Source organism: Rhinopithecus bieti, unplaced genomic scaffold (assembly GCF_001698545.2).
Source record: "Rhinopithecus bieti isolate Rb0 unplaced genomic scaffold, ASM169854v2 scaffold_3767, whole genome shotgun sequence".
NCBI lineage: Eukaryota > Metazoa > Chordata > Mammalia > Primates > Cercopithecidae > Rhinopithecus > Rhinopithecus bieti.
This window is the reverse complement of record NW_016804149.1, coordinates 404,564-427,827: the sequence shown is the minus strand read 5'-3', so window position 1 is coordinate 427,827 and position 23,264 is coordinate 404,564. Positions and strand designations below refer to the sequence as shown.

Sequence of the window (23,264 nt, the reverse complement as noted above, 5' to 3'; positions counted from 1 at the left end):
TTTTGAAAGTTGTCTGAGGGTAAAAGATAATTCAGGCCTAATTAATACCTCTGAATACAACTTCGCTGTTCCCAACAACCTAGTTTGTAATTAGCTAAGACCTTTTCAGCTTCATATAAAAACGTTCTGAAATTTGGAATAGTTTCTAAAATTATTTCTGTAGTTGGAAAAAATTACAAATAATACTTAATTAGATTTTGATTAATCAAATTGAACTTAATTATTTAGAAAGGACATAGTATGATATAGTTCTAGTTAAGAATAAGATAATTGGCCAGGTGCAGTGGCTCACACCTGTAATCCCAGCACTTTGCGAGGCTGAGGTGGGCGGATCACGAGGTCAGGAGTTCGAGACCAGCCTGACCAACATGGTGAAACCCCATCTCTACTAAAAATACAAAAATAAGCTGGGTGTGGTGGCACGCGCCTGTAATCTCAGCTACTCAGGAGGTTGAGGCAGGAGAATTGCTTGAACCTGGGAGGCAGAGGTTGCAGTGAGCTGAGATTGTGCCACTGCACTCCAGCCTGGGTGACAGAGCAAGACTCTATCTCACAAAAGAATAAGTAATTTATTGAGCTATGAAAAGAGACAATGAATACAATTTTGAAATACTCAAAGAAGATTACTCTGATAAAAAATAAACTATTCTGTAAGTATCTCAGATAAAATTCCTAGGGGCATGTTCGCTCAGTGACTATCACAGATAAGGTCTGTAACAACAACAACAAATTTTTGATTATTTGAAAAAACAGTAAAAGATAATTGTGTTGATATCTTTCATTTCATCTAGAAAATATGTGAAAACCATTTTCTTTCGAGTAGTCAAAGTGGGTGACATGTTCTTTTATTGCCTTACTTCAGAACTTGCAAAACTATATTATGATGTCATATTTTTGTGACCTAGCTTTTACTGTGATAGCTATCAAAGAAGAGCCCAAATAAAAACACACATTTTTGCTTATGACAGGTTTTTTCACTATCAGTTTACATTAATAATATTTAATCTCTTTCTACATTGGACATCAAGACGCTTTATGGGCCTCTTCCTGTTTTACCCTTACATTTTTTTAATTTTGAGGCAATGAATATGTAGAAATTTTTGCAGGGCTGTCCTCCTCCCCAGCACACATGCTCAACTGCACATAAAGTTAGAATTAGTTGGATCAAGCAGTGCATAATCTTCACATTTTATTTTCATTTATTTATTTTTTGAGACAGGACCTTGTCCTGTCACCCAGGCTGGAGTGCAGTGGCACAATATCAGCTCACTGCAGCCTCGACCTACTGGTCTCAAGCAATTCTCCTACCTCAGTCTGCCAAGTAGCTGGGACAACAGGTGCATGCCACTACGCCTGGCTATTTTTTAAAGTTTTTGTAGAGACAGGGTCTCTCCATGTTGCCTAGGCTGGTCTTGAACTCCTGAGCTCAAGGAATCCACCCACCTTGGCCTCCCAAGGTGTTGAGATTATAGTTGTGAGCCTCTGCACCCAGCTTGTTCTACATTTTAAATCAAATTTGGTAAAAAAGCACTTGAATTTATTTTTATTCTGTTTAAACTTATATAATGATGAAGGACATTAATGAGCAGCTCTTACCACTGAGTATTGTTTCCTGTAAGAGGTGTCTCACACTTTTTCCTCAACCACACACACACACACACGCGCACACACACACACGCGCACACACACACGCACATACACACACTTAAAGTAGTAGGGTTTAGGAAGCACAATTATAATTTGACATGAAGTGTGAGTCTTGGGTTGATCTTTCACATTTGATTGTCTAAATTATAACTGGAAATACACTTGACTAAGCATTTGGATTTTTATGGACTGTTTATTAGGGTATTAAGATATTGAAAATAATACACGTAAACCACAAGAGTAGCATTCCATTTTCTTGAAGTGCATATGATATTATGAACAATACAAATGCATTATTTTTATCGTTAATAGTTTTATCATTAATTATCTCATAAGTCGATGCAGAGAGTGAAATTACTATGAATTAAACTTCTGTTCACAATGTACAGTATTTTGCATATATTGACTTTACTTAATTTTGCATTTTTGTTTCCAAAGTTAATGTTAAATACCTGGTGCATAAGTTGTTATCAAGCAGTTACTCTCATTGTCTTGTCATCCATGCAAACATTTTGCTAAATATAAATCTACAAGTATTACAGCTGCATATATTTCTGAAGTGGTTAGAACAGAGGAGGATGCTGGAAAGTTGAGTTCTTTAAAATCTTCATTCAAAACAAGAGATTTTCATCTATGTCTTCTGTAAAAAACAAGAAGCAAAATAACACTTTTAGAAAGTAGCCAGAGTAGTAGCACAAATAATATTAGAGCTAGGGGATTAGAGAAACCATCTAATAAGGCAGTATAATGGTGATCCTCAACTCTGGCAGGACATCAACATCACTTGTGAACTTTTAAAAATATATATTTTTAGGCCTCACCTCTGGACTCTAGAATCCGAATCCCTAGGGGTGGACTAATGGCATGTAGACATTTAGAAAACTCTGCAGGTAATTCGGCTGCAGGGTTGAGAACCACTGATAAAGGAAGAGCAGGTTAAGGGGAGGTCCAGCCAAGAAGTGCCAAGCATACTAATCTAGAAGGTGAGCTGAAATATAATGGAAATAAATAGAAATGTAGTGCTAGGTAAATCCAGCTTTTAAGTGAGTAGCTTGTCAAAGAAATTGTTGCCATACTTGTGGAAGAAGACAGCATCCTCTAGCAGATATAAGATCACTCCTTACCAACATGGCCCACCCTAGCAAACTATTATACTACTCTGTGTGGGCACTAGGTAATTTTCCTGCTAATAATCTTTATCTGGCCCAGAGAGTGGGAAAGATTATGGACTTTGATATATTTTTTTTGAGTACTGGCTTCATATGTAAAATGGAGAGAATAGCTTCATTACTTACACATTTACTTATATTTGCACCCATAGCCTTTGTCTTCTTTCTGTTGCTCAGATAAGAGATTGTCCTTTTTCTTGACGTTAAGGCTAATTCCTCTACCTATGCTCAAGATCTCTTCTGACCTTCACAAGATTCTCCTTTTACTTGCCTCTTTTTTTCTTACATCCTTCTTCCACCTTTCCTTTTTTCTTTTTTACTAGATCCTTCCATTAGCATTTAAATATGTTTTATATTTAGCCTCTAGAACAGTGCCTGCATTTATGTAGACCATCTGTAAAGATTTCTTGAGCAAATGAATGAATAAATGAAAGGAGTGCTCAAATCTCTTTTATTCTAAAAAATGCTCCCCTTACTCTGTATCTTTTCTAGGTCTTTGCTGCACTCAAACATTCACTCCTTACCCTTTCTCATCTCCCTTTTCTTCTGAACCTATAGAATGTGACTTCCATCTCTACCATTCCACCAAAACTACTCTAACCAAGGCCACCCAGGATATCTTTATTTCTTTCATCTTCTTTGAAATCTCAGTCGCATTTGGCACTGCCAATCTCTTCCTCCTCTTTGAAACACCTCCTTTGCATGGCACTATCCTTGTTTTCTTCCTTCATTTCAGGAGAAACTTCAATGTCCTTACTGAATTCTTTCTTCCTCCCCATCCATCATCTAGATGTTGTTTCTCAGCATGGTGTTCAATCCTAGACCCCTTTTCATGTAAGTCAATGCGTTCTCCTTGGGAGAATTAATTCCCTTCCCTGGTGTCAGTTATTCTCTGTATGCTTATAATCCTCAAATATGCATTTCAGTTCCAAAACCCTGTCTTGATATATAAGCAGCCAACAAATATATATAAAGTTCCACGTTACTAATAATCAGGAAAATTTAAATCAAAACCATCTCACAATGAGATGCCAGTTCATAGCAGTCAGAATGGCTATAATTAAAAGTCTAAAACAACATGCTGGTGAAGCTGCAGAGAAAAAGGAATGCTTAGACACTGGTAATGTAAATTAGTTGAGCCACTGTGGAAAGCCGTTTGGAGATTTCTCAAAGAACTTAAAACAGAACTGCTATTCAACCCAGCAATCCCATTACTGGGTATATTTATAAAAAAATCATTTTACTAAAAAGACACATGAACTCACATGCTCATTGCAGCACTATTCACAATAGCAAAGATATAAAATCAATGTAGGTGCCCATCAGTGTTGGGCATGGTAGGGATAATGGTAGTTTTGATGGAGTGGTAGCGATAATGGCCAAACCATAATTACTTTTGCATGAAACTAACACTTAAGAGACAACCTAATACTTTAGGATTCAAAGTATTTAAAATGGAATTGGTCATTTACTCCAAATCCACTTCTGTTCTCGTGTTTTCTCAGTGGAAGGTGCCTCTATTTACCTCTATTTACTCTGCCTGCTCTAAGTCAGGGACCAAGGCATTGTACTTCTCTTTTCAGTCTCTCACCTCTCTGCTCTCTGCTCCCCCATATTTCCTATCAAATATTGTCTTATTTCCACATGATATACATTTCAGTATGCTTACATTTAAAAATATATTTTGAGTATGTTTACTTCTCTTTTTTTTTTTTTCCTTTTGGTCACTCCCCTAGTTCAAGTTCTCATCAGCTCTTGCCTGGGTTTACCACAATATTCTCTCAACAGTTCTTTGGCCCTGCCACAATGCAACCAGGAGAATCCTTCTTAAATACAAACCCAGGGAAATCACTGACTTGTTTGAAACACTTTGGTGATTCCCCAGTACTCTTAGGATAATGTCTTTAAATGGCTTTGGGGAACTTGCATTCATCTGAGTTGTTTACCCTGTTAGTCTCACTTGGAAGATTTTCTGACGATTAGCATGGATATGTGTCAATGCATGGTATGCATGCGCGCAAACTAAATGAGGACTCCTGCACCTGTTATTTGAACCCCATTTTTACAGATAAGGAAAATGAGACTCACTGAGGATAAGCGACATGCCCTAATTCACATAGCTAGTTAATAACAGCTATGTGAGGAATATATGGGCACATCTATCATAGGCAGTTAAAATTCAGGAAAACATTGGCTAAACTCTATCTTCTCCTTCTGTGGATTTCTCAGCCTTGAAGGAAAGAAGGGTATACTTACAAATAAATTTTTTTTCTTTAGCTACATTCCAAAGCAATAACTTGTTTACGTGTTCTGACTATTTAATAACTGCTTTATTGGTTTATTATGTGATAATTTTTTCCTTCAAAATAAGGCAATGATAGCCAAACCACAGTGCACAAACAAGATCATTAACAGCTTTGTAAATGACTGGACTTTAAGTCCTTCCTACTCCTCCCATCCGCCCAGCGGAGCCTGGATGAGCTTACACACTGAAGAGCTGCCAGAAGCTTTGCAAAAGGAAGAATGAGATGCAACTGGTTTTCTTAAGTAAAATGGCCTTGATGGTCCCATCATGTAGGCCTTGGCTTTCTCTTTCTGCCTGGTCACTCACTCTGGAGGAAACCAGATACCATGCTGTGGGCAGCCCTGTGGACGAAAGGCCTACATGATGGGATACTGAAGGCTCCTGCAAAGAGCCATGGGAGTGAGCTTAGAAGTAGACCCTTAGCCACAGTCAAGCCATCAGATAACTGCCGCACTGCATGACCCCTTGACCACAACCTAATGAGAGATCCTAATGCAGAGCCATCCAGGTTAGTTACTGTGAGATTCTTGACCCTTGGAAACCGTGAGAAAGAATTTAACCTGTTAAGTTGTGAGGTGATTCACTATGCAGCATAGGCAACTAATACACAGAACTAGGTACTTACAAAAATATACATCCTTTCACAGAATGTTTATTTCACAAAATGATATTATTGCAAGGAGAAGGACTGACCCTCTCTGCTTACCTATTTATTAATAAGTAAATCCTCATACTTTCACCTCTTCCTCTCTAATTTCAAGGCATTCTACATATATATGGGGAATATTTTAAAAATGAAGTTTGCACAAGTTATTTCTTTTTGGGAATTTCCAATTTCCAGTGTTTGATGAACTGATTTTCTTTATCGGTCTAGCTGCATGTTTATCCCGATGGTATATTGTAAACACGAATGAAATCTCTGTTTCAGAGATTTGATGTTCACTGTTAATTTATGTTCTGTGAATGGTATTTTCCTTATTTATTTATTTTAACTGACAAATAAAGATGGTATGTATTTATCATGTAAAACATGACCTTTTAAAATATATATACATTGTGGAATGGCTAAATTGATCTGATTAGCGAATGCATTACCTCACATACTATCGTTTTTGTGTGTGTGTAGTGAGAATTGCAAGTAGATTTGAATGCTCACTGTTTGAACATCTTTCTTTTTTTTGAGACCGAGTCTCACTCTGTCTGTCACCCAGGCTGGAGTGCAGTGGCGTGATCTTGGCTCACTGCAACCTCTGTCTCCCAGGTTCAAACAATTCTCCTGCCTCAGCCTCCCGAGTAGCTGGGATTACAGGCGCATGCCACCAAGCCCACCTACATTTTGTATTTTTGGTAGAAGCAGAGTTTCACCATGTTGGCCATGCTCGTCTCTAACTCCTGACCTCAGGTGATCCACCCACCTCGGCCTCCCCAAAGTGCTGGGATTACAGGCATGAGCCACCATGCCCAGACTTTCATATCTTAATTATTGAAAACATACCTGCTCATAAAAGTCAAGTCTAACTTAAGGAAAGAAAAGGAAACATATTAAGACATAACCCAGCAAAACAAGTGTCTACATTTAATATCCTCCACTGCAGGAGTGAAGAAAGAATGCTCTGATCTACCCTCCCACAGTTCCCATTCATTGAAGATGAAGTCATGGGTGAGTTTTGGGTTAAAGGATTATGCCAGCACTACTTGTGATGTAAAATCCAGTCTTCAGTGTGTTGGTAATGGATTCTGAGATGTTCTGACATTTCCCATTGTCAGAAATGGGCTTGCTTATTTATTCTTTACGTGTAATTTTGAAAAGTTGGGCCCAAGGCCCAGGTTAAGGTAGGATATTAAATAAGGAAGGACACAAAGCCTGCTGAGATTTGACCCAACTCTGGATTCACATGTCTTTTTAGGCTTAGCTGACTGTTGAGACCTCAATCCATGTTCACCCTTGCTACCCTTTGAAAACAGTGCTATAAAGGTAGTAAGAAGTGACTTTGTAATGACAGCACGTGCACCAAGGGAGTCCTATCTGGGAAGCTGCTACCTTTTTGTTCCTAGCTTCCAATTTGAACATGTGGCAGGACCTCTCTATGAAGCATGCGGGGGCTTAGGGCTTGTCTGGGGAAGAAGACATCCCTCGTCTTTGGCTGGTGATGAATTTACCTTCTTTAATTCCAAAGCAGTGGCCCCACTCCTTCAGGGTGATATGTTTATCCTTGTTGGGGTCACACTCCTCAAAGAAACGGGTTATGCAGTGTTCCATGGGCACCAGAGATGCTCGCAGAGGAGCAAGTTCGGAATGTGTCAGGACTCTGCAATGAAATACATGGCATCCTATTAACTGAATAGCTTGTGCATGAAGATTTAACTCTTAGGCTCACCAAGGACATTTTTCTCCCATAAGGTTGCTGTATATGTGAAATAAATAGAATACTGATAAAAAACTGCCAATGAAATGAAATAAACGATTTGTGGGTAAGGTTGACTGCTTTTGGGATGTCGATTCATGAGGTTTCTGTCTTCACAGTAACTGTCCTTTTCCCACCCTAAATCTACAGGGGTGTACCCAGCAATCATGTTGGTACAACCTGGTTCTCATCCACTGACCATACCTGACTGTTTTAGATGTAGTCACTTGACCCACATTGGGCCAGTCTTGGGAATTTAGGATCAAGAATGAGAAAGTCGGAGGAGTCTCTGTGGGAAGCTGGACCTTAACATGTAAACTTAGGAGCTGTGGTGTAGCCATATTCTGCTATCTTCGCGGCAGCTTTTTTTTTTTTTTAATGAATATTACATAGCTTTGATAATTGTGATAAGGGGACTTCAAAACGTTCACTGACAAATGTAATTAAAAGATAAAATTATAAAACATAAACTTTATCAACATAAGCTCTATCAAGTTCCAGACTTTTTTTTATTATTATACTTTAAGTTCTAGGGTACATCACACACAGCAGCTTTGTGTTTAGACTCCTAACCAGGCATTACAGTATTCTAAAATGGAACTGGGAAATGTCCTAAATCTGTTTAGATTTTCCTTCTGCATAGATACGTAGATATTTCATCAGAGAGAGAAATCTAGAAATGTTCTTACCTATCCATAGGGTGTTGGTCAAGTTCACTAAACTGCCAGTGCACAGGATACACATACATGTGGTAGTTTTTCTTAAAGTCCCTTAAGAGAAGGTCAATGGGATGGTCCCCAGCCAAGAGCCTCTTTTCATCCAGGTAAATTTTCTTGACCTGGGGTTAAGAAGGCGGAAGACTGTCAGAGAATCAGGCAAATGTAATGAACTCGTCACTTGCTAAACTTTACTTGAAGAGTGACAGTAACACGATAGAGGAAAACAAGCTCAGGACATCATGTGCAACCAAATGAAATTCCTTCCAATCAATACTACAGGCCTTTCTCATGCCTACACAGAATAGCACCTGATGTAAGAAACCTCTGGTTTTTAGAAGAAATTTAAATCTTTTTTAAACTTTTAAATATTTTAAGTATATTTTGCCTCTTTCTTTTAACAAGTAATTAATGTTCACTACTTTTTTTTTTTTTTTAACTATGAGGTTTTAATGAAAAGGGCTGAATTGACTGAGGGAAAATTTTTGATTAGTTAGTGAAAAGTGCTGCTCCTTCCCCTGATGGCAGAGTCCGTTCTTAGTCTTCTAGGTCATCCATCCAGTGCCAACTCAGTCTCGCTTTCACCCTGTGTATTACTGCTTGGCCAGCCCCATTGAAATTTCCCTGTTTCAAAGCTAATATCCTCAAGGCTCTCTGTGACAGTGTATTCAAGACAGAGGCTAGAAATTATTCTTGAGCAGTGCATGTGAAACTGTCAGCTTGTGATGTTGCCTCTTATTTCACTGAGTAACTGGAAGCAAACAGAACCTCCACCTGCTCCCAGAACCACAGCTTTCCTACCTGTGACCTTCCTGTGCTCCTAATCTAAGTCCAGCCCCTCTCATCTGGCTGGGACATGTATTGAAGAATGCCCTCTGGCAGTTGTGTGCATTCTCTGCTCCTCACTAATATTTCTTTCTTGACTGGGTTATTTCCAGAAGCATACAAACATCCTCTACCATCTCCCACTGCTAGGGGGGACTCTTGAACTCACTTTCCCCTTCAGCTGCCACCCCATTTCTCTTTATCTCTTTATAGCAAAACTCCTTGAAAGGATTGTCTATACTTGCTACATCCACATCCTTTCTCCTAGTCTCTGTTGAACTCTCTCCACTGGAGCTTCCTTCCTGAAACATGCTCCCAGCCCAGGAACAGCTCCTATCAAGGTCAACTGTGACCTTGACATGCTAAATCTCTGGCCAATTCTCAGTCCTCAACTCACAACCTATAACCAGCGTCTGACACAGTTAATGCACACCCTCCTTCCTGTTTTATTTATTTTCGCACCATGTTTAATCCCAACTGACATACATATATTTGCTGATTTGGTTATATTTGCATAAATGCTCATTTTACTACATACAATTGCATATATGCACATATGTATATATACACATATGCATATATACACATGCATATATAAACATGCATATATGCATATACATGTATATATACAAATTATATATAATATAAATATGTATAATTGAAGAAGCTAATCTGTGGATAACTTACTTTACTTCTCTGCTTCTCATTTAGATAGCCAGCGTGTTCAGAGTTGGCTTCATAAAGCTGCATGAGGATATTCTTGAGCCAGTCTCTCATCCGTAGAGGAAACTGAGTCACTTCAAAGTCCGTACAAGTAGGAATAGCTGTTACAAACAGAAAATGTACTGTAATCTTTGGGCTTATTCGTGTACTATGGCAAATCCTCATAATAGGAAGCGTAACAACTTCTGGCAACTGACAGAGCCTTCTCAGGGCCCCATTATTATGACAGTAGTCCTTAGCCCTGGCAGCAGCACAACAGAATTGCCTGGGGTTTTAAAAAACATACCAAATGCCAGCTTCCAATCAAGTAAATTCTGTTGTGACTGGTCTGGTGTGAAGTTTGGGCATCAGGATGTTTTAAAACTCCAAATTCTATTTGGATGTGCAGCTAGGCCCCAGAACCACTGCTGTAGAATCAGAGTTGAAATTTGTAGGTGGAGGGCACAAGTGCTATTGAATAGAGGAAAAGGTAGATATTAGCTGATACTATGGTAAGAAATAATGCTAAATCTCAGTGACTTAAAGAAACAAAAGTCAATTTTGCAATACTGCTACAAGTCCAATACAAGTTGGCAGGAGGGCTCTCTGCTCATTGCAGTCTCCCCAGAGCTCAGGATGACTGCCATTTTTTAAAAAAAATTATACTTTAAGTTATGAGATACATGTGCAGAACGTGCAGGTTTGTTACGTAAGTATACATGTGCCATGGTGGTTTGCTGCACCTGTCAACTCATCATCTACATTAGGTATTTCTCCTAATGCTATCCCTCCCCTAGTCCCCCAGCCCCTGACAGGCCCTGGTGTATGATGTTCCCCTCCTTGTGTCCATGTGTTCTCATGGTTCAGCTCCTACTTATGAGTGAGAACATGTGGTGTTTGGTTTTCTGTTCCTGTGTTAGTTTGCTGAGAACGATGGTTTCCAGCTTCATGCATGTCCCTGCAAAGGACATGAACTCATCCTTTTTTATGGCTGCATAGTATTCCATGGTGTATATGTGTCACATTTTCTTTATCCAGTCTATCATTGATGGGCATTTGGGTTGGTTTCAAGTCTTTGCTATTGTGAACAGTGCTGTAATAAATATGTGTGAATGCGTCTTTATAGTAGAATGATTTATAATCCTTTGGGTATGTACCCAGTAATGGGATTGCTGGGTCAAATGGTATTTCTAGTTCTAGATCCTTGAGGAATTGCCACACTGTCTTCCACAATGGTTGAACTAATTTACTCCCACCAACAGTATAAAAGTGTTCCTATTTCTCCACATTCTCTCCAGTATCTGTTGTTTCCTGACTTTTTAATGATTGCCATTGTAACTGGCATGAGATGGTATCTCATTGTGGTTTTGATTTGCATTTCTCTAATGACCACTGATTATGAACTTTTTTTCATATGTTTGTTGTCCACATAAATGTCTTCTTTTGAGAAGTGTCTGTTCATATCCTTCACCCACTTTTTGATGTGGTTGTTTTTTCTTGTAAATTTGTATTAGTTCCTTGTAGATTCTGGATATAAGCCCTTAATTAGATGGAAGATTGCAAAAATTTTCTCCCATTCTGTAGGTTGCCTGTTTACTCTGATGATAGTTTCTTTTGCTGTGCAGAAGCTCTTTAGTTTAGTTAGATCCCATTAGTCAATTTTGGCTTTTGTTGTCATTGCTTTTGGTATTTTAGTCATGAAGTCTTTGCCCACGCCTATGTCCTGAATGGTATTGCCTAAGTTTTCTTCTAGGGTTTTTATGGTTTTAGGTCTTATGTTTAAGTCTTTAATCCATCTTGAGTTAATTTTTGTATGAAGTGTATAGAAGGGGCCCAGTTTCAGTTTTCTGCGTATGGCTAGCCAGTTTTCCCAACACCATTTATTAAATAGGGAATCCTTTCCCCATTGCTTGTTTTTGTCAGGTTTGTCAAATATCAGATGTTTGTAGATGTGTGGCATTATTTTTGAGGCCTCTGTTCTGTTCCATTGGTCTATATATCTGTTTTGATACCAGTACCATGCTGTTTTGGTTACTGTAGCCTTGTAGTATAGTTTTAAGTTATGTAGCGTGATGCCTCCAGCTTTGTTCTTTTTGCTTAGGATTGTCTTGGATATATGGGCTCTTTTTTGGTTCCATATGAACTTTAAAGTAGTTTTTTCTAATTCTGTGAAGAAAGTCAGTGATAGCTTGATGGGGATAGGATTGAATCTATAAATTACTTTGGTCAGTAGAACCATTTTCACAATATTGATTCTTCCTATCCGTGCTCATGGATATTTTCCCATTTGTTTGTGTCCTTATCTTATCTCCTTCAGCAGTGCTTTGTAGTTCTCCTTGAAGAGGTCCTTCACATCCATTGTAAGTTGTATCCCTAGGTATTTTATTCTCTTTGTAGAAATTGTGAATGGGCATTCACTTATGATTTGGCTCTCTGCTTGTCTATTACTGGTATATAGGAATGCTTGTGATTTTTGCACATTGATTTTGTATCCTGAGACTTTGCTGAAGTTGCTTATCAGCTTGAGGAGATATTGGCCTGAGACGATGGGGTTTTCTAAATATACAATTATGTCATCTGCAAACAGAGACAATTCGACTTCCTCTCTTCCTATTTGAATACCCTTGATTTCTTTCTCTTCCCTCACTGCCCTGGCCAAAACTTCCAATACTATGTTGAATAGGAGTGGTAAGAGAGGGCATTCTTGTCTTGTGCTGGTTTTTAAAGGGAATGCTTTCAGCTTCTGCCCATTCAGTATGATATTGGCTATGGGTTTGTCATAAATAGCTGTTATTATTTTGAGATATGTTCCATCAATATCTAGTTTATTGAGAGTTTTTAGCATGAAGGGGTGTTGAATTTTGTTGAAGACCTTTTCTGCATCTATTGAGATAATTGTGTGGTTTTTGTCATTAGTTCTGTTTATGTGATGGATTACATTTATTGATTTGCATATGTTGAACCATCTTTGCATCCCAGGGATGAAGGTGACTTGATTGTGGTAGATAAGCTTTTTTATGTGCTCCTGGATTTGGTTTGTCAGTATTTTATTGAGGATTTTCGCATCGATGTTCATCAGGGATATTAGCCTGAAATTTTCTTTTTTCATTGTGTCACTGTCAGGTTTTGGTATCAGGATGATGCTGGCCTCATAAAATGAACTAGGGAGGACTCCCTGTTTTTCTATTGTTTGGAATAGTTTCAAAAGGAATGGTACCAGCTCCTCTTTGTACCTCTGGAAGAATTCACCTGTGAATCTTTCTGGCCCCTGGCTTTTTTTGATTGGTAGACTATTAATTACTGCCTCAATTTTAGAACTTGTTATTGGTCTATTCAGGGATTCAACTTCTTCCTGGTTTAGTCTTGGGAGGGTATATGTGTCCAGGAATTTATCTGTTTCTTCTGGATTTTCTAGTTTATTTGTGTAGAGGTGTTTATAGTATTTTCTGATGGTAGTTTGTATTTCTGTGGGATCAGTGGTGATATCCCCTTTATCATTTTTTATTGTATCTATTTGATTCTTCTCTCTTTTCTTCTGTATTAGTCTGGCTAGCAGTCTATCCATTTTGTTAATCTTTTCAAAAAACCAGCTCCTATATTCATTGATTTTTTGAAGGGTTTTTTGTGTCTCTATCTCCTTCAGTTATGCTCTGATCTTAGTTATTTCTTGTCTTCTGCTAGCTTTTGAATTTGTTTGCTCTTGCTTCTCTAGTTGTTTCAATTGTGATGCTAGGGTGCCAATTTTAGATCTTTCCTGCTTTCTCCTATGGGCATTTAGTGGTATAAATTTCCCTCTAAACACTGCTTTAGCTGTGTCCCAGAGATTCTGGCACATTGTGTCTTCATTCTCATTGGTTTCAAAGAACTTCCTTATTTCTGCCTTAATTTGGTTATTTACCCAGTAGTCATTCAGGAGCAGGTTGTTCAGTTAACATGTAGTTGTGCGGTTTTGAGTGAGTTTCTTAATCCTGAGTTCTAATTTGATTGCAGTGTGATCTGAGAGACCGTTATGATTTCTATTCTTTTGCATTTGCTGAGGAGTTTTTACTTTCAATTATTTGGTCAATTTTAGAATAAGTGCAATGTGGTGCTGAGAAGAATGTATATTCTATTGATTTGGGGTGGAGAGTTCTGTAGATGTCTATTAGGTCCACTTAGTCCAGAGCTGAGTTCAAGTCCTGAATATACTTGTTAATTTCTGTCTTGTTGATCTGTCTAATATTTTACAGTGGAGTATTAAAATCTCCCACTATTATTGTGTGGGAGTCTAAGGTCTCTAAGAACTTGCTTTATGAATCTGGGTGCTCCTATATTGGGTGCATATATATTTAGGATAGTTAGCTCTTCCTGTTGCATTGATCCCTTTACCATTATGTAATGCCCTTCTTTGTCTTTTTTGGTCTTTGTTGGTTTAAAGCCTGTTTTATCAGAAGCTAGGATTGCAACTCCTGCTTTTTTTTTTTGCTTTCCAATTCTTGGTAAATAGTCCTCCATCCTTTTACTTTGAGCCAATGTGTGTCTTTGCACATGAGCTGGGTCTCCTTAATACAGCACTTTTGACTCTATCCAATTTGCCAGTCTGTGTCTTTTAATTGGGGCATTTAGCATGTTTACATTTAAAATTAATATTGTTATGTGTGAATTTGATCCTGTCATTATGATGCTAGCTGGTTATTTTGCCTGTTAGTTGATGCAATTTCTTCATAGTGTCAATGGTCTTTACAATTTGGTATGTTTTTGCAGTGGCTGGTACTGGTTTTCCCTCTTCATATTCAGTGGTTCCTTCAGGAGCTGTTGTAAAGCAGGCCTGGTGGTGAAAAACTCTCTCAGCATTTGCTTATCTGTAAAGGATTTTATTTCTCCTTCACTTATGAAGTTTAGTTTGACTGGTTATGAAATTCTAGGTTGAAAATTTTTTAAGCATGTTGAATATTGGCCCCCACTCTCTTCTTGCTTGTAGGGTTTCTGCAGAGAGTTCCACTGTTAGTCTGATGGACTTCCCTTTGTGGGTATTCTGACCTTTCTGTCTAGCTGCCCTTAACATTTTTTCCTTCATTTCAGCCTTGGTGAATCTGACGATTATGTGTCTTGGAGTTGCTCTTCTTAAGGATTATCTTTGTGGTGTTCTCTGTATTTCCTGAATTTCAATGTTGGTCTGTCTTGCTAGGTTGGGGAAGTTCTCCTGGATAATATCCTGAAGAGGGTTTTCCAACTTGGTTCCATTCTTCTCATTACTTTCAGGTACACCAATCAAATGTAGGTTTGGTCTTTTCACATAGTACCATATTTCTTGCAGGCTTTGTTCGTTCCTTTTCATTCTTTTTTCTCTAATCTTGTCTTCATGCTTTATTTCATTAAGTTGATCTTCAGTTTCTGATATCCTTTCTTCTGCTTAATTGATTTGGCTATTGATACTTGTGTATGCTTCATAAAGTTCTCGTGCTGTATTTTCCAGCTCCATCAGGTCATTTATGCTATTTTCTAAACTAGTTATTCTGGTTAGCAATTCCTCTAAACTTTTTTCAAGGTTCTTAGCTTCCTTGCATTGGGTTATAACGTGCTCCTTTAGCTCAGAGGAGTTTGTTATTACCCACTTTCTGAAGTCTACTTCTGTCAATTCCTCAAACTAATTCTCCATCCACTTTTGTTCCCATGCTGGCAAGGAGTTGCGATCCTTTGGAGGAGAAGAGGTATTCCCATTTTTGGAATTTGCAGGCTTTTTGTGCTGGTTTTTCCTCATCTTTGTGGATTTTCTGCCTTTGGTCTTTGATGTTAGTGCCTTCAGATGGGGTATTTGTGTAGATATCTTTTTTGTTGAGGTTGATGCTGCTCTTTTCTGTTCATTAGTTTTCCTTCTAACAGTCCCCTCTGCAGCAGGTCTGCTGGAGTTCACTCGAGGTCCATTCTAGACCTTGTTTGCCTGGATATCACCAGCAGAGGCTGCAGAACAGCGAACATTGCTGCCTGTTCCTTCCTCTGGAAGTTTCGTCCCAGAGGGGTACCCGCCAGATGCCAGCTGGAGTGCTCCTGTATGAGATGTCTGCTGACCCCTGCTTGGAGGTTTCTCCCAGTCAGGAGGCACGGTGGTCAGGGACCCACCTAAGGAGGCAGTCTGTCCCTTAGCAAAGCTCAAGTGCTGCGCTGGGAGATCTGCTGCTCTCTTCAGAGTGGGCAGGCAGGAACGTTTAAGTGTGCTGAAGCTGCGCCCACAGCCACCCCTTCCCCCAGGCGCTCTGTCCCAAGGAGATGGGAACTTTATCCATAAGCCCCTGACTGGGGCTGCTGCCTTACTTTCAGAGATGCCCTTCCCAGAGAGGAAGAATCTAGAGAGGCAGTCTAGCTACAGTGGCTTTACGGTGCTGCCGTGGGCTCCACCCAGTCCGAACTTCCTAGCGGCTTTGTTTACACTGTGAAGGGAAAACCGCCAACTCAAGCCTCAGTAATGGCAGATGCCCCTCCCCCAACCAAACTCAAGCATCTCAGGTCTATTTCAGACTGCTGTGCTGGCAGCGAGAATTTCAAGCCAGTGGATCTTAGCTTGCTAGGCTCCATGGGCGTAGGATCCATGGAGCTAGACCATTTGGCTCCCTGGCTTCAGTCACATTTCCAGGGAAGTGAACAGTTCTGTCTTGCTGGCATTCCAGGTGCCACTGGGGTATGAGAAAAAAAAAAAAACTCCTGCAGCTAGCTCGGTGTCTGCCCAAACGGTGGCCCAGTGTTGTGTTTGAAACCCAGCGTCCTGGTGGTGTTGGCACCGTAGGGAATCTCCTGGTCTGTAGATTGCGAAGACTGTGGGAAAAGCATAGTATCTGGGCCAGAATGCACCGTCCTTTGCAGCACAGTCCCTCACAGCGTCCCTTGGCTAGGGGAGGGAGTTCCCCGACCCCTTGCACTTCCTGGGTGAGGCAACACCCCATCCTGCTTTGGCTCCCCCTCCGTGAGCTGCACCCACTGTCTAACCAGTCCCAATGAGCCGAGTACCTCAGTTGGAAATGCAGAAATCACCCTCCTGTGTTGATCTCACTGGAAGCTGCAGACCAGAGCAGTCCCTGTTTGGCCATCTTGTCAGCCACCAATGACGTTGCCATTTTTTGAGGCCACTATCTCAAAGAGAGTTTGTTGTGGCAAAGGAGCAGAGGATGGAGAGCCATACCCCAGCTCTTCAATGCTTCTGCCCAGAACTCACACAGATGATTTTTTTTTCACATTTCACTGGACAAAGCAAGATATATGGTCATACCTAACGTCCAGGAGGCTGACATATTTCATCCTCTTCTGTGTCTGGAAGGGGAGGAGACCCAGAAATAATAGTGAGCATTGCTAATGTGGAGAATCACTTAGTGGTAAGGGGAGCCAAACACAATTGAGAGCATCCTGGGGAAGGAAGACAGCCTTAACAAACTTTTGGAAGAATGTGTTGTCGGAAAACTTCTTGGCAAAGGCTTAACTTAAATTGGGAAGAGGGCAAATAATGTAGCAAAATTCCAGTGATTCAACTCTATGATTAAGTGGATAACATTATCATAGTGGTTCTGAGTCCTGGCTGCACATTAGAATTGTCTAGGTTACTTTAAAAACAAATAATAATAATAAAAAATGTCAGGGTTCCAACCTAGTTCAGTTAAATCAGAATCTCCTATGGTTAAGGCCAGAGAGTTCTTATTTTTTAAGTTTCTCCAGTTGATGATTTTTGTGTTCAGAACTACATTAGCTTTTCCCTGTTTGCATATAGATAATTCAGGCATGTCCAGATTCACCCCAAACCCTCTCAGAGATCATGGTTGACAGGAGGGACATAATCTTACATTTGCAGGGTCCAAAATAATCCAGCTGGAGTTGATGCCCCTTTTTGGTCCCCTCCAGTCTGCATTTAGTAGCGAATAGATGACAGGAACTGGCATAGGTCTGATTGTCAGTGCCACAAACCTATGGAAGATAAGCAGGAGTAAAAGCTGATAGAGCCAAATGCTCACTGGAAGACACTCTGCTCCTTAAAGCTCATATGCTGATAACAGTGCTGTGTCAAAGATGTGGTCAGGTAGGTGAGACTATTAAAACCATAATTGTTCCATTTGGCATCAAAAAAATCAACTAAACTGTACCAATGGTGACGACAATTTAGCTCTAGGTAAGCTCAGTAGAATGAAAACTGCAGATGTTCCAAATATTAGATGATAACCTATGTACCTTTTTTAAGCAAATATTTCAATTGCAAATGTTTTCATTTCAGTCACTAACCGTTTGGAGCCACTTAAAGACTATTTTGCAGAATACTTACTTGGTCAAGGAGTTTTGTTGGAGGACAAGTCACTGGATCCTGGCAGACACAGTGAGGTTTTCCCTGTTGGTCTACCTTACAGATGTGGCCTCTTTTACACTGGAAGCTCATGCAAGAATCTAACGGAAAAGATTAGACAGGAAACATGGACAAAGTTAAATTGAGTATGTAAATACAAATTTACTCAACTAGTTTCATTTTCACTAATGAGGGGGAAATTTTGAAGTCCTTGAAATTTGCAAATTTGGAAGTGGGAAGACATTGGAATCCTCTTTAATTGATGTATTAATTTCCAGATGGAACCTTCTATTTTACATGATAATTTTATAGACTATTTTACATGATAATCTAGATTTCCTTTTGTAGCAGTTTGGATTGGAGATGTGCAAAGAACAGACAGCTCTTCTATGCCTGAGATGGTCATAGTCTGAAGTTCTTAGTGCAATGTTGTGCAAACTGGTCAGAAGTGAAACAAGGCTGAAATTCAAAATGTTTGTGATAGGGGGAGGAATTAGGTCCTTTATCATGTATGGGATATAAATTCACAAGCAAGTTACAGATTTGAGAATAAATAAGGTAGAATTAATTCTTTTCAGAAGCAAAAGGATTTAAGGAAGAACTCTAGCCTTTTCACTAATATCTAAACAGGGCTTCCAGTTTGTAAACACATTTACCCATAGTTGTATATCAAGTATGTACAAGAAAATGTCAACGATTTATGGGAGCATTTCCTTGCGGAGGGTTGGTGAGAGAAAAAATTCTGTGCAGTAGTCACAAAGGATGGAGGGACAAGCCCAAAGTGGCAGATTCCATTTCTTCCTTGATATAGTCACAAACAGCTTGCTTTGTGCATACTCACCCACACCATGCACCCTCTTGTTGCCTTCACTTGACGTTTCCTCATCATTTGATGAGTTCTCTGCTTTCTTGGCCTTTAGAATAACAAGAGCAAAAGTTAAAATCTACTAAGAGGAGAGCCATTACTTAATTTATATTCCCACTGTGCATACTTTCACAGAGTATTTTTCATGCTCAAATCATTTCAAATCTCAGAAAGGGAAACCAGGCTGGGTGCGGTGGCTCATGTGTGTAATCCCAGCACTTTGGGAGGCCAGAGTGGAAGGATCACTTCAAGCCCAGGAGTTTAAGATTAGCCTGGGCAACATAGGGAAACTCCATCTCTACCCAAAAAAAAAAAAAAAGAAAGAAAAAAAAACCCAGCTGGGCGTGATGGTGCGTGCCTGTGGTCCCAGTTACTCAGGAGGCTAAGGTGGGAGGACTACTAGAGCCCAGGAGATTGAGGCCGCAGGAAGCTGTGATTGCACCACTGCACTCCAGCCTAGGAGACAGAGCAAGACTTCGTCTCTAAAAACAAAACAAAACAGAAAAAAAGGAAAGAAATGGAGCCTATAATCCCAGCACTTTGGGAAGCTGAGGTGGGTGGATCACCTGAGGTCAGGAGTTTGTGACCAGCCTGACCAACAAGGTGAAACCCCATCTCTACTAAAAATACAAAAATTAGCTGGGCGTGGTGGGAGGTGCCTATAGTTCCACCTACTTGGGAGGCTGAGATAGGATAATGGCTTGAACCTGGGAAGCAGAAGTTGCAGTGAGCCGAGATCGCACCACTGCACTCCAGCCTGGGTGAAGGAGTGAGACTCCGTCTCAAACAAAATAAAAGAAAAAAGAAAGGGAAATCAGTCACAACTGTGGAGATAGACAGTAACCCTTGGAGAACAGGACCCATTTCTATCTTTATCAACAAGACGTAGTGCGGTATCTCTGGGGATTACTCAATAAGACTTGGAGTCTCCTCTTTGGATTTGAGAAAACACTAGAAATGTAGTATTATCTTGTGATTTTTTAGTTAAGCCAGAGTTACATTGGAAATCTCTCTGAATTTGTTGGTAAAGCTTTCTTACCAGGCTTTTAAGGTGTAAGAAAACTCCTACATTAGAGTGGCAGCAGAGTTCTCAGTAATTGAGGTTACCATTGACTTTGTGCACCAAAATCTGTGCCAAGTCCTGCTGGTAGGTGGCTGCCAGGATTTTGAACGAAAGCTCCAAATATGCTTCCTGTCTGCCCTGATCCTGCTGTAGTTTCCAGATTATCATTTTGGTATGTGTTTGCTTAATAAAGTAGGGCCTTCATGTTTATAACTAATTCAACAAACATTGTTGGCTCTTTTGTTATGTCAGAGGCATTTTGTTGGACACTGGTGATTCAACTCGAAAACAATATGGCATCTGCTTTCAAGGCATTAGAGCAGCAGCTCTCAGTGTCTCCCATCCTTCAGATCTGTCATAATTTATCATTTCAGCTAGTTCCAGGGACTTTCAATGGCCAAAATCTGCATTTCTGTGCCTGAAAAATCATGGAAATTGACCTGACTCACTCAAGGGACAGACTGGACATGCTGGAAAATTAATACCCCCCTAGCAATCCTCAGCCAAAAGAAGTGCCCTAGCTCCTTCAGTCACCAAATGGAATAATTCTGAGAAAGTGTCTTTACATGGCTTGAATGATGTTCCTTTTATTAGCTTCCTTTCCTTCTTGTGTTACTTCTCCACTCCTCTATCTTTGTTCCCTGTGCTTCTTAAATAAACAACACTCAAATCCAAGATCTGCTTCTATGGGGACCCAAATAATTACAATTATTTCTTTTTAGGTCCATTTCTATCATTAGGCTGAGAATGCATTCTCAGCCTAATGATAGAAATGGACCTAAAAAGAAATAATTGTAATATATTTTAGTAATGTACTAGTAGACGTCCATATAGGACACTGTGAGAGCACAGAGAAAGGTCATGACTGTTTATTGATAATGCTGGCTTTATTGAACAAGGACCATTTAAAATAATCTTACCTCTTGGTGCTCTCCAGGCTCACTGGTATCTATATTTTCATTTTCATGTGCTTTTTCCCTTTGCTCCTCAATTTTGAGGGGATAGGCAATGGATTGAGCTCTCTCAGCCTCCAGAAAGGCCTGGCTTGGGATGAAGTAGTCATCACTTGCACTGTGTCTGGGGCCATCATCGCCATCATCACCGCCATCATCATCAGCTCCGTGATTTCTGGGCATGGTACCATCGTCAGTAGGTTCCATGAGCAAAGCCTCAGAAACAGTCTTTTCATCTATCTCTTTGTGGTTGCTGATAGCTTCCAGGCCAGTTTTGCCCTCTTGACTCGGCCGTTCAGTTTCTTGAATGTGCTTATTGATGTTCGATGCATTTTCCTCTTCCATTTCTGCATTGGAGTTATCATCTTCTTGTTCTTGGTTACCCTGCTCAAATTCATCCTCCTGCATCTTGCTTACTTGAGTTGGTTGATCAGACTCTTCCAAAATGTCATCAGATTGGGTATTGTCTTCCTCCTGCTTGCTGTTAGCATCCTCCCTGGGCAATTCTGTCTTTCCTTCTTGGTTATCATTGTGGGTACCAACTTCACCTGGCTCTTTTTCTTCTTCCTCTTCTCCATTGGAAATATTTGGATCCTGCTCTTGGTTTCCTTGATCCCTTAGGTCTTGGCTATGTTTACTGCTCCTGTTCAACTGATGATGTGAATAATTTCTAGGTTGTTCTTGGTTTTCCTCTCTCTTTGTGATACTTTCTTGTTGGTTAGAATCTATGAAAGAACTAACACCAGGAGCCAAAAAGTCAGTGTTCTCTGAGGGTTTTTTCTCCTGAGGCTCACTCATATCTTCTTTTATGTCCAATATACCTTCAGTTGGTGCATACTCCAAATTCACACTGAAGTCACCATCTCTGTCCTCTTGGTCCTTCAGTCCCAGCTCTTGGCTAGAACTCTTGCCCTGTTCTGCTGACTGTTCGTGGCTTTCCTCTTTTGACTTTAGTACTGATGATTTTTCAGCCTTAAAAGAAAAAAAAGTTCATTCTTCAAACAAATGATAATATAACCGTATTTATGCCTAAGGTAACGTTTAATATTCATTATTTTTTTTCTTCACACACTATCATGTAAACATGTTTATAATATTCCTCACACTCTGCAGCCACGGGTTTAAACTGAATTTGGATTTTATAAAATGAAGCAAGTATACAGCAGCTCAGCCCAAGTAGTAAAACTCATTAATCCTCATGATTCTTCTAGTGATTGGAGGCAGTTGAGGTGATCATCATGTTTTAAAAAAATTAAACTGAGACATAAATGACATAATCTCTTTTACCATGCTTTGAAACTAAGACCTTTGGAGAATTAAAAAATTATATGAATATAAATGATGTTACTTTTACCTTACGGTGGGAATGGTCTTCTGGGGATACTGCTGTTTCTTTTTCATTTTCTGCATCTTCAGCCCTTAAATTGGGGATTGCAGTGTTGTCGGGTGCTACCGTTTCAGCAGTTGGTTTAGAATGATCAGATAATAATCTTGCATTTGTCTGAAAAAATTAAAACTGGTTTTGTTATTCATGTCTGGATGCTAATTTAAAATTTGCTAGTTACTCTTGTTGTCATCATTATTAGTAGCAATATACTTCATTCATACCAACAATTCAAAATATTCTCTAGAGTTTTGAGGATATAAGCAAATGCCTAGAACAGAATGTTAAGTGGAAGCAGAATCTCAATTGTGTTTAAAAAAAAGTTATTTATGCAGATACTAGGTAGAAATAAAGCAAAATGCATTTCAATAATGGTAACTTTGAGTTTTGAAATTATTTTCTGTGTTTTTTAAACTTTTGCAAAGCATTTATACTTTACATTTTTGGAAAGTGTTGTTTAGCGGAAAGTTGAAGTCAAATAAAATTAACCATAGGCTATAGTATTATATATTTTCCTAATTTAAGTACTCACTAATAATTAGCCGAAAAATTTATAAACTTTTAATCAATATTTGTTTGATTTCTTAACACCATTGGCCTTAACATTGATCAGGAAATCTTAATAAAAAACAATATAAGGTCTGGTTGCGGTGGCTCACGCCTGTAATCCCAGGTCTTTGGGAGGCTGAGGCGGGCTAATCACCTGAGGTCAAGGGCAGGAGTTCTAGACCAGCCTGGACAACATGGTGAAACCCCGTCTCTATTAAAAATACAAAAAATTAGCTGGGCATGGTGGTGGGTGCCTGTAATCGCAGCTACTCGGGAGGCTGAGGCAGGAGAATCGCTTGAACCCTGGAGGCAGAGGTTGCAGTGAACTGAGATCATGCCATTGCACTCCAGCCTAGGCAACAAGAGGGAAACTCTATCTCAAAAA

At 39.6% G+C, this 23,264-nt stretch overlaps 1 protein-coding gene across 1 annotated transcript in view; it reads right to left on the bottom strand.

The window, feature by feature from the left end:
- Window positions 1-1,820: 1,820 nt before the first annotated feature.
- SPARCL1 (SPARC like 1) overlaps window positions 1,821-23,264 on the bottom strand; it is a 56,959-nt gene continuing 35,515 nt past the window's right edge. The window contains exons 3-11 of the mRNA XM_017866850.1: window positions 22,301-22,447; window positions 20,914-21,918; window positions 18,907-18,979; window positions 18,048-18,166; window positions 17,575-17,695; window positions 9,755-9,891; window positions 8,216-8,364; window positions 7,282-7,430; window positions 1,821-2,287 (exon numbers count right to left, since the gene is read on the bottom strand). Of these exons, the coding sequence (XP_017722339.1) occupies window positions 2,259-2,287; window positions 7,282-7,430; window positions 8,216-8,364; window positions 9,755-9,891; window positions 17,575-17,695; window positions 18,048-18,166; window positions 18,907-18,979; window positions 20,914-21,918; window positions 22,301-22,447 (1,929 nt within the window). The 3' untranslated portion in view covers window positions 1,821-2,258. The remainder of the gene's footprint in view (window positions 2,288-7,281; window positions 7,431-8,215; window positions 8,365-9,754; window positions 9,892-17,574; window positions 17,696-18,047; window positions 18,167-18,906; window positions 18,980-20,913; window positions 21,919-22,300; window positions 22,448-23,264) is intronic.